The 12,309-nt window shown below is 40.9% G+C and overlaps 1 protein-coding gene across 1 annotated transcript; it reads left to right on the top strand.

Moving 5' to 3' along the window:
- The first annotated feature begins 7,900 nt into the window (after nucleotides 1-7,900).
- fndc10 (fibronectin type III domain containing 10) lies at nucleotides 7,901-10,517 on the top strand. Its single transcript, XM_057846341.1, has 2 exons — nucleotides 7,901-7,984; nucleotides 8,092-10,517. Exon 2 carries the CDS (start codon nucleotides 8,203-8,205, stop codon nucleotides 9,052-9,054), a length of 852 nt encoding a protein of 283 aa, XP_057702324.1. The 5' UTR covers nucleotides 7,901-7,984; nucleotides 8,092-8,202; the 3' UTR covers nucleotides 9,055-10,517.
- The last annotated feature ends 1,792 nt before the right edge of the window (nucleotides 10,518-12,309 follow it).

Below are 12,309 nucleotides of genomic sequence, written 5' to 3'. Positions count from 1 at the left end.
ATTCTTTCTATGATTGGTAGATGACTCCGCGTAACATTGTGAGTAACTACTTACGATGTTTGATTTGTTTAAACAATGTTATTTTTTTTTCTCACCACAAAGTTATATAAATGAACTGTTATTATTAGGGCTGTCAAACGATTAAAATTTTTAATCGAGTTAATTACAGCTTAAAAATTAATTAATCGTAATTAATCGCAATTAATCGCAATTCAAACCATCTATAAAATATGCCATATTTTTCTGTAAATTATTGTTGGAATGGAAAGATAAGACAAGATGGATATATACATTCAACATACGGTACATAAGGACTGTATTTGTTTATTATAAAAATAAATCAACAAGATGGCATTAACATTATTAACATTCTGTTAAAGTGATCCATGGATAGAAAGACTCGTAGTTCTTAAAAGATGAATATTAGTACAAGTTATAGAAATGTTATATTAAAATGCCTCTTAATGTTTTCATTTGAATAAAATTTGTAAAATTTTCAATCAAAAAATAAACTAGTAGCCCTATTCTGTCAATGTGTGTGAGTACACAAATTGACAGATAGCGAACATAAGTTCCAAAAAGAAATCAGACGGTGTGGCAAAGTTGCATGGGCTTTACTGAAGTCATCTCTTTTTGACAGGAGCACGTTTCTTGTGTTTTTGTAAAACTGAAAATAACAAGGCAATGTGTCAATAACTTGCATAAATCACAAAATAACATAAAATGTACACACACGTGTCCATTTGAGCAGTAGCACTAGCCAATTAGCTCACAAGCATCTAACAATGTAACTGCATTTCACCATATATGTGAACAAATTCAAATACACATCATCAATAACTATCTAATGCTCATGAATATAAACAAAGGAGGAATATAACTCACAAGCGATGCATGTATTAGACACAAACAGTGTGATGGGGCTATGAGAACTGCCACTGAATACTGGATGCGGACGTTAGCTGGTCTGAATAGCACTGTCTATTAGTGTGAGTTCGCGTCGACATATAATCACGTCAGAAAAGCGCGCCGAAACCCAAATAATCAGCTGCACTGAATCGCCAGCAGAGGGCGACATTACGCCACATAAGATATGCAAGTCACACCCAAGCGCCAGCAGAGGGCGGAAAAACTCCATAAAACACAATTAACAAGTTGGCCTTTCACTGTACTGACATTTAAATCTGTCTGAGCGGGCCTAGTGCGTTAATTGCGTCAAATATTTTAACGTGATTAATTTAAAAAATTAATTAACGCCCGTTAACGCGATAATTTTGACAGCCCTAGTTATTATTATACTTTTCTAAAACCTATTACATAGCCACATTAAACCAAAGAAACACAAAAAAAATTTAATTCCAGCGAGAGAAAAAAAAATCTACATAAATGAAGTATGTATCTAGTTTAGCCTAGTTTGAATAGTTGAATAGTGAATAGTTCCGTCACAGTTCCTATTATGAAATTAAAAAGATCACATCTCCGGTTTTCCGTGGTCAATCGTTGCCAAATGAAAAATCGGACAGAGGTTGAAAACCGCACTTTCGAGTCATGTTGTAGGCTGCCCTCCATGCCAAATACTTCATTTGTTACGGTTTTTAAAGACGCCAAGTGATTGAACAGGCCTGCGCGAACATAGAATGGCAAGCTTGATTGGTATAATGGAGTCATGTGATTATTGTTGGACATCTCATTGGTGAAACTGGTAGAGCTACTGTTGGCATCACTGGCAAAAATGTAACGGAGTAAATGCAACGCGTTCAGAGGTGTGTAGTAATTCGTTACATGTACTCCGTTACATTTACTTGAGTAACTTTTTGAGAAAAATATATTTCTAAGAGTAGTTTTACTGAGCCATTCTTTTTACTTTTACTTGATTAGATACTGTATGTGGAAAAAAAAAGAACGCTACTCTTACTCAGCTACTTTGGGCTACACAAGAGTCGTTACATTTTTTCTCTTTATTCTACAGTGCCCTCCATAATTATTGCCACCCCTGGTTAAGATGTGTTTTTTAGCTTCTAATATTTTTTTTTAATTCAAATAATATGGGACCTTAATGGAAAAAAAAGAAAAATTCAACCTTCAATACAAGTGCATTTATTCAGTGGGGAAAAAATCCCACATAAAGAAATAATTATTTGACATCAAATAATGTGTGTCACAATTATTAGCACCCCTGGTGTTAATACTTTGTACAACCCCCTTTTGCCAACAAAACAGCACCTAATCTTCTATAATGTTTCACAAGCTTGATTTTGTGTCTGGTGAACCATTTCTGTCTGATTTGGCCATATTTTTAGGGTCACTGTCTTGCTGAAAGACCCAGTGACGACCCGTCTTCAGCTTTCGGGCAGTGGGCAACAGATTTTGATTTAAAATGTCCTGGTATTTCAAAGCATTCATGATGCCATGCACCCTAACAAGGTTCCCAGGGCCTTTGGAAGCGAAACAGCCCCACAGCATCACTGACCCACCCCCATACTTCACAGTGGGTATGAGGTGCTTTTCAGCATGCGCATCTTTCGTGGCACGCCAGACCCACTTAGAGTGTTTGGTTCCATCTGACCAAAGCACACAATCCGTGTGCTTTGGTCAGATGAGATCAACAGACCCAAACAGTGACTAGTGACGCCATTGCCAAGAGTAGCGCTACTAATTTCAAGCGATGCTATTGCCAAGAGTAGCGCGACTAATTTCACCAATGAGACATCGCAACAATAATCACATGATTCCATTACACCAATCAGACACAAGCTTGCCATTCTATGATCACTCAAGCCTGATCAATCACGCGTCTTTAAAGCACCATAACAAATTAAGTATTTGACATAGAGCGTTGTCCTCAACATGAATCGAAAGAGCGAATTTTAAAACTCTCTCCCAGATATGATCCTTTTAATTTCATAATAGTAACTATGAAGGAACTGCAGTATTCGCTATTCAAACTTGGAACTATTTTTCCACTAGAGGGCAGGGCATTCATGCTCTTTGGACGAATAATGCTTCATTACTGTTTTTTTTCCTCCCTCTTTAATTTAATGATTTTCTTTTTATTTCTTTGGCCTAATGTGATTATGTAATGTGTAACGGATCCTGCCGGAACAAGATCCAGCACCTCTTGAATTTGGCCTCCCAGTGTTCGGGCACTTATTTGGGCAAATCCGGCATCTATCGTGTATAGAAATTAATAATATTATAAAAACGTTTTTAAAAAATTTATTGTAATACCCCCAAATGGGGGGAAAGAAGGAGGAGATGGCTTTCTCCACTTTATTGTGGCAACAATAAGAAAACAATAAACAAAATAACAGCGGACGGGCACCACATTCGATCTCTAACTTTTGCTTCTCGCCCGTCTCACACTCGCTTCCTACTACCTCACAGCTCTCCAGTCAAAGCGTCTCTTAAAGGGACCGTGCATAGTTACGGACATTACGGTATAACATAAAAAAATAGTATGCATAATTTCATTTACAGAACAAATCCCAAGAATTGCATGTTGTTTATAAAAATTTAATGTTATTTGAGTCGGAGTCGGAGATTTGTTAATGCATTGAAAAGCTGGACCAACAAATCACGCACCTGACATTAAAAAAAAAACCTTTGGAAATTTGCGGCATCTGGGGAGCAAGCAGCCAGGATGAAACGGTATTTCAACATGCCAAAAAGACAGTTGCATTTACTGTCTTTTTTCAAAAAGAATGAAGTGGGTTCAAAACGAGTCAGAAAAGCAACAACCGGCGATGAGGGCAGCTGCAGCGATCATGCTAAGGGGCTGGACCGGGTGCAGCAGGAGGCTAGGGCCGCAGCAGCTAGCCAGGTTCACGGAGAGCTAGCCAAGTCGGGCAGGAGGCTGCTACCGTGACAGCAGATGATCAGGTTCAGCGCCACCCGGAGTAGGGGCCAGCTACAGCGCCAGCAGTCAGCCAGGTAGACCACCAACAGCTGGAGCAACAGCCCTTATGGGAAATTTGGGTTAGGGCGGCACAATTTGTAAGGCGGTGGGAACTTTTGGTTGGGATTAGAAACGTGCAAAAGAATTGGTTTGTGTTATTTATTGTAATCTCTGACTTTTTTTTTTATGTTTTACAAGTTAGACTGTACGTTACTGTAAGTCACACCTGTGGTTATGTGGGCAATTGCCCGTGCTGTGCAGAGTATAGCCTAAATCATTGTAAATTGTTGTCATGACATTTATACCATGGATATTATCTGAAATTGAGGCTTGTAAGTCCCACAGCATGACAAATGGGTATTTGTGTGTTGTTTTCAGCACCGTTTTCTGCGTATGTTTCGGGACCTGTGCCTGTCTCGTCATTCCTGCGCTGTCATGTGTACGCTGCGTTCCGGCACCTTATGATTTACAAATGAAGCACTAGGAAAGACAATATAAATTGCCTATACAACTGAAGTCATTGAATAATGTAAATAAGGTTGCTTAAAAGTTGGTGGGGACAATTTCAGCATCCTGAAAAGTTGGTTGTCTAATGTCGCTACCGTCCCTATGCAAACATAAGCCCTTGATATAAATACTGTAGAATAGTCAATGAAGGTTGGGATGGGACAGAACCCCCTCAAAAAGGATGAGTTGTCGACGGATTCCAATAGACCCTACTCACATGACGTCACAACCACGCCTCCGCGCCATATTGTCCGTCTACTCGTCGTGTTGACGCATTACCGCTACGTAAATTCCTCCTATTATGGCGTGTTTTTCTGCTCGTTAACATTAATAATCAAAATGGTGAAGGCGTGCGTGGCGGTTGGTTGCAATAACAGAGAAGATAGACGGAGAGACTTGATGTTCTACCGTATTCCGAGAGACCCGGAGAGGAGAGCGAGATGGACTGCTGCAATTCGACGAGAAAACTGGGCTCCAAACGATTACCACAGACTATGTAGTAGTCATTTTATATCTGGTAAGATGCATTTAATATATATTTACAGGGTTTTGGGCTGACAACCACAATTAAGATCATTGCGAGGCTAATCACCGACAACATACAGTTTCAAATTCAAGATGCTTATTTCTTCCACCATCATTACATTTTGAATAATATTTAGCTGGTACCAAGTGAAAGAAGCTGGCCTCGTCTACGGATCATCAGTTAAACAGGTGTGTCCAAACCTTTTGCAAAGGGGGCCAGATTTGGTGTGGTAAAAATGCGGGGGGCTACCTTGGCTGATTTACATAGAGCAATATATTTAAACAAATTTTAGCAAGCCCTTCTGTGTGTCACATTTACTTTATTTTTTTTTTCATTAATTCATAATTTCAACAATCTCGCCTTTGTGGCGTTCTCTTTCGACACTCGGGCTCTTGCGAAATACTGCTGCTGTGAAATTAAACTAGCTTCAAGTTGCTATAATTTCTCGCTGCGTATCTTCCCTGTAATGCTGTCGTACATGTCAGCGTGTCTTGTTCGGTAATATGTGGATATATGTGGTAATAGGTGGATATTGGACTATTTCTTCAATAAAACACGCAACAACTGTGTCTGCCTCATTTGCAGAGAGACAGTCGCTGTTTTTAAAGAGTTCGATGTGACGCGATAATATTACCAAACAAGACACCCTGACATGTACGACATTACAGGGAAGATACGCAGCGAGAAATTATAGCAACTTGAAGCTAGTTTAATTTCACAGCAGCAGTATTTCGCAAGAGCCCGAGTGTCGAAAGAGAACGCCACAAAGGCGAGATTGTTGAAATTATGAATTAATGAAAAAAAAAATAAAGTAAATGTGACACACAGAAGGGCTTGCTAAAATTTGTTTAAATATATTGTTCTATGTGAATCAGCCATGGTAGCCCCCCGCATTTTTACCACACCAAATCTGGCCCCGTTTGCAAAAGGTTTGGACACACCTGTTTAACTGATGATCCGTAGACGAGGCCAGCTTCTTTCACTTGGTGCCAGCTAAATATTATTCAAAATGTAATGATGATGGAAGAAACAAGCATCTTGAATTTGAAACTGTATGTTGTCGGCGATTAGCCTCGCAATGATCCTAATTGTGGCTGTCAGCCCAAAACCCTCTAAATATATATTAAATGCATCTTACCAGATATAAAATGACTACTACATAATCTGTGGTAATCGTTTGGAGCCCAGTTTTCTCGTCGAATTGCAGCAGTCCATCTCGCTCTCCTCTCCGGGTCTCTCGGAATACAGTAGAACTTCAAGTCTCTCCGTCTATCTTCTCTGTTACTGCAACCAACCGCCACACACGCCTTCACCATTATGATTATTAATGTTAACGAGCAGAAAAACACGCCATAATAGGAGGAATTTACGAAGCGGTAATGCGTTAACATGACGAGTAGACGGAGTGAGTAGGGTCTATAGACCCTACCCACGTGACGTCACAACTCCGCCCTCCTGACTGGTGCCGCCCAATTGTCCGTCAACACATCGTGTTTGCCTGTTACGGCTACGTACATTCCTCCTATTTATGGCGTGTTTTTCTGCTCGTTAACATTAATAATCAAAATGGTGAAGGCATGTGTGGCGGTCGGTTGCAATAACAGAGAAGATAGACGGAGAGACTTGAAGTTCTACCGGATTCCGAGAGACCCGGAGAGGAGAGAGTGAGATGGGCTGCTGCAATTCGACGAGAAAACTGGGCTCCAAACGATTACCACAGATTATGTAGTAGTCATTTTATATCTGGTAAGATGCATTTAATATATATTTAGAGGGTTTTGGGCTGACAACCACAATTGAGATCATTGCTAGGCTAATCGCCGACAACATACACGTATGTATGTAGTGAGAGTGCTATCGCTAAACCATATAAACATTAAAAGCCCTAGCTCCATTGACAAATGACATGAAATACATTAGACTTGACAGTGGATGTTAGCAAGAACAAAAGATTTTGAATTGAAAATTTCGTAACTCACCTTTCCAAGCACGAGATAGATTCCTGCCGAATTTTCGTGGACGAGGACCTGTTTCACCCAACCAGCAACGAAGTATTTATAAGCCTCCAAGCTCTTAAAGTTTTTCAAACTTTCGTGAGAATAGGCTGATTTTGTGTGGACAAGATAGTTGTATATATCAGGGTAGCTAGCAGATGTCAGGCAAATACGGCAGAGACAGCGGGTCGAAAAACATCGATTTAGGCATCAAATATGGATCTGGCGAATGGATAAACTGAAGCTTTTCCACATAACGCCTTTTATGCAACGCATCCAGTGAGTTTACGGCATCCGAAAGCACCGGGTCTTCCATGAAAGGCATTATAAATTGCTCTATCAATTGAGACCATTGATAATACAGACACAAAATGACGGACAAGGGGGCGGAACAATACAGCGATCACGTGATTTTGTGACGTCGGTGGGTAGGGTCTATAGGTAGCAGCACAACCTGAATCTCCATGACTCATCGCAATAGTTTCTTTGCGCCAAGATGCCATAAGATGGCAGCAGAGTAATGCTTATTTTATTCAGTATGGCTTTTTGACATGAATGCATTTACGGTAGTCGCGACTCACAAGTCATGAACATAAGGGGGAAGTTGGAGCGTTATACAATTACGAAATTTCTATTGAAACACATATTGTGGGAGTGCAGACAGATGGCAATACACCATGTGAAAATTATACTGTTGTTAGATTTGCATTCATCGGAAACTGTGCACAAAGTTTTCTTTTGATATTATTTGAAAAGACATTGACTGTGTGGGCATGCATGCATGGGGCATCTGTGTTCTGAATGTAGCCTCGGGTTGCTTAACACCTTTCCTACGCCAATGTGTCCACAAGGACTGCTTGTTTTTGGCACCACTTGCGTAGGATTGTGACTCACAGCAGTTTGTTGATGGCCACTAATATTCCTGCACACACAAGCGTGCACTGTGTAGCGCGCGCTCCCGCGTGCGCACGCCCACGGCGGACGTCAGAGCGTACACGTCAAAAGCAACAATCAAGACGAAGACGGCCGGCAGACCCGCTGGCATAGCAACCCCTGCAGGAAGTAAGTGATCGCGAGTTCATCTATGATGTTTCTAACTTCCTCGAATTGAATACCTATTTTTTTTAACTTATGACTCTGCTCTCCGTGTCCTGTGATTGCTGTCGCAGATGTGTGCTCTGAAGTGTCCTCGCTCGTGGACGCGCTTCCCTCCTCCACGCGGATGTTGAAGCAGAGCTGATCCGATAAATGGCCGCCATCAGCAAGTCCGACCAGAGGAGATGAACCGCCAACAGGGGCCGTCGGTGCTCGCGTTAGCTGCGCTGCTGCTTTGCACGGCGCAGCACAGGACTCGTGGCAGCAGCTCAGCATCAGCATCAACATCCCCATCGGAGGTGGCAGGCAGGGAAGATGCAGGGATGCAGCGCAAGTGGCTTAAACACCATAGCAACAGCAGTCAGGAAAGCAGGCCGAGGTACAGCGACGTTTCTGGCGTGTCACCGATCAAGTGGAGCCCGTTCAGCAAGGCGTCATCACCGCTGTGTGCCTATCAAGTCACGGAGGGGGGTATCGGGGGGCCGCTCTGCTTTCGACACATGTTGGTCGGGTACAAGTGCCATAAGGGAGACTGCAGGTCAGCCGTGTCTTCAGGGAGCTTGGTGGCGAATATTCTCCTCAATGGCAGCGTGTTACTACAGTGGAGTCAAGAGGTCCAACGGTCACCAGACTGGACGAGAGCTTTTGGCACAAACTCGTCGAGTGTTTTCGGTGGCCGGCGACACAGACGCGGAGGTTACGAGTTGAGCTGCTGGTGGAACGGCAGCTACACTCAGTTCGAGTGCGCCGGGGTCAATCTCGGTTCTGGATGCGGGGACTTCATGTTAAGCGAGCTGCACGAGAACATTCCTTACCGCATCTGCCTGCGCTCCCAGACAGCGGAGCACAAAGACTGCGTGGAGTTTATCCTGCCGCCTTCTGGGATGCAGGACATCGTGATCGCCATGACGACAGTCGGAGGGGCCATTTGCGTGATGTTGGTCATCATCTGCTTACTGGTGGCATATATTACAGAAAACATCATGAGCCCGGCAACGCAGCACACGTACTCTTACCGCACTCACTCGCGCCACTGAGACCTCACCTTGAACATTTGCACAATAAACACATTAAGCGTCCACCACGACCTCATCTGATGCGATCTTCTCTCAACCGTTGTCCATGTAGCATCATCATTGTGTGTGAATTGAAGCACAATGGCATACCAAGAACAGATAAACTTTTCAACCTCTCAAACAAGCGCTGAACCAAATTTACTGGTACTGTACACTGCAACCTCCAAACTTGAATACACTCCTCTTGAATTCCAGTTCATTACAATTTTACAACTATTTTCATTAATCAATTTGAATGTAAATGCAGAAACAATGATTAAGGGCAGTGTTTCCCAAACTTTTTTGTGCCAAGGATATGTCTTACTTTATGTCTGGGATAGACTTATCTTTTTTGCTTGGGTTCCAAGCGCTGAAGCAATTTTGATGTCTAACCATGTTGTAACTTGTTGCGTATAAAACCGTTTTTTTGTGCATGCCACACTACTGGCAAGAAGCCCGTACCGTACTCGAAGAAGGACTGCCAATATATTCCTGTATCGTCTCACTATTTGGCCTGTTCCCGTTTTCAAAATAGCTCTCCAAACCTATTTATTATATAGTCATTTTTGCTGGCATTTTTCTTCCCATATCACATGACTTGAGATTCTTTCAGACTCTGGTTTAGATCATTTGTATATTATTTATTCAATCTCTTTGCGCGCCGAAGTACAAGTCCAAGGCTCAGTAATTGGGGACTGAAGTTTTTTGGTCTGTGTTTAGCTATCTTTATTGAGCCAAGGCACCAATTTTAAAACAATCCCACACATTTCACAAAATCAGTTGGCAAAATACCAAACACAATATTCACAAAAACGTGCTCCATTCATCTTTAAGTTGCTGAGCAGCTACAACAGATTTATTCCGAATTTCCGCATTGCATATCTTGTTGACATCGCAGATCCTTTTTGTTGCAACAAAAAATACAAAAGAAACAAATAAAACACAAACTACAATCGAGTTATAATCTTGTACACTTGTGGAAAAATTTGGAGGCATTTGGTCTTCAGAATTTTAGTTGAATTCCATCTTGTCCAGAAGGACTCGAGACACATTCAACTTCGGAGGTTTCATAGCCATTTACACTGAGTACACTGGATCTACTCAACCGTGTTGCATTGAAGAGTTTGTCACTAATAGTTAACTCTGCGCCAGCAGAAATATACAGCAATATGATTGATGAAATGCTTTTAGTGTGTACCATTAGTTGATGTTTGCTCAACATGTACAACAATTCAGTAGATGTTCAGACAGCTTGTGTCCTTGCTGTAACAAAAGGGATACTGGAGTGAATTACATGTGTCCATAGACTTATTTTGTGCTATAAAGTCTGCATAGATATTCATGTTTTTACTATGTATTTAGAAAAGGGCAATACAATCTCTCAACACTGTACCAAACTGAATTAACCACATTACCTTGTCTCCTGCTGTCAGCCAATAAAGTATCATAAGATTATTTATATTATTTTACAGTTCTTCTTTATTGAATGCGCATGAAATAGCTACACATGGTTTACAAAGAAAATAACACAAGAAGTGTTATGCAAAATAATAACAAAAAGAAAACTAAGTATGAAAAGATTCTGAATGGAGTTACACTTGTATAGCGCCTTTCCACCTTTTAAGGCCCTCAAAGCGCAATGATCCATTAGAAAAGGCTATTCAAATGAATAATAATTATATACAGTGGTACCTCTACTTAAGAAACGTCTCTACATACAGAATTTTCCGGTTAAGGCACGCCTCAAAGGGAAAATATTGCCTCTTGTTAAGAAATTTCAGGATACGATGGGCAAAAATACAGTATGGCTGGTACTCGCATCTCCCAGAGCTGACTGAAAGTAACATACTTTACTGTAGTTATAGCTGCTCTGCCATTGGCTATTGCTGAGCATTCCTGGCATCCAAATGGCTAAGCGGGACCTCTACTGTAAGTGGGTATCACAGACTCCTCTTCATTCACCCCTTATGTTTGACAGCTTTACATGAGTGTATTAACTTTGATTCTTTGTTTTTGGTTTTTTACATTATGCATTACTCACATTTTATGTTTATTGTGTAATAATCTAATTGTAACATGTATCTGTTACATGTTTTGATGCATTTTTATGCATTATAAAAGATTTGGGGGGGGGCTTGGAACGGATTAGGGCATTCTCTACTTCCAGAATTTTCAAGTTAATAAACTATTTCCAGAACCAATTAATTTCGTAAGTAGAGGTACAACTGTAGTTATATTACCAAAACATTTTGATCATGGTGGAGAATTATTAGTGTGCCAGTCTCACAGTTCTGAGGTTAAGGGTTTAAATCTCGACTGTGAGTTTGTATGTTCTCTCCATACTTCCCCCCTGCATTCCTAAAAATGGCACGTGAGGTTCTTTTCACTACACTAAATTCAATCAGGTCAGTAGCAGATTCTTGAAAACAATGCTCAAGAATCATTGAAAAGTTGAAGTTCTGGGACGTTTGGATACTTCAACAAGAACACGACCCTAAAGGCATCCATGCAGTGGGAAAGGTACAATGTTCTGGAATGGCGATTTCAGTCCCCTAAATACGGTATTATTGAAAACCGCTGTGAAGTGATTTAAGAATAAATAAATAAAATGGGCTGTCCATGCTCGGAACCCATCAAACCCTACTGAACTGGGGATAAAGAACGGTCAAAAACACCTTTTGTCAGAATCCAGAACCTCACTGGAAGCTATACAAAGCATTTAGAGGCTGTTATTTTTGTAAAAGGAGAATCTGATAATAAAAAGGGATATGCTTTTTCTGTTAAAATGACCCAATTGATGCACCTGGCTTCTTTTAATAATTATTGCACATTTGCACTTTTCAAATATTACTGTTTGTCTGGTATATATTTAACTGAAAATACTGATCCTTACAACCAATTTTTTTATCAAGGATACTCTTGAAATTATCAGGGATGCCCAAACTTCTACATCCCATATATGTGTCTTGTCTTGCCCAAGGACTCTTCACCAGTCGAGGAGTCAAACCCCTGAGCCTTTGGATGCGGGACGACCTGCTCCACCACAAGTGCTACAAATGCCAGTATATTACAACTTTATAACTACTTTCATAATATTTTGACTTGCATCTCGTAATATTAACACTTGGCTCTCGTGGGCCCATTTAATATACCTATTATACAGGGTGATTAAAAAAGAATGTGCCAAAATCATCACGCATCTATTCATTTTAAAATCATTGACATAGACTGAATTAA

The sequence above is a fragment of the Corythoichthys intestinalis genome, chromosome 9 (assembly GCF_030265065.1).
Source record: "Corythoichthys intestinalis isolate RoL2023-P3 chromosome 9, ASM3026506v1, whole genome shotgun sequence".
NCBI lineage: Eukaryota > Metazoa > Chordata > Actinopteri > Syngnathiformes > Syngnathidae > Corythoichthys > Corythoichthys intestinalis.
This window is presented reverse-complemented; position numbering and strand designations above follow the sequence as displayed.

What these genes read in the sequence shown, in the direction of transcription:
- fndc10 (XM_057846341.1), top strand. Translation starts at nt 8,203, where the DNA reads ATGAACCGCCAACAGGGGCCGTCGGTGCTCGCGTTAGCTGCGCTGCTG.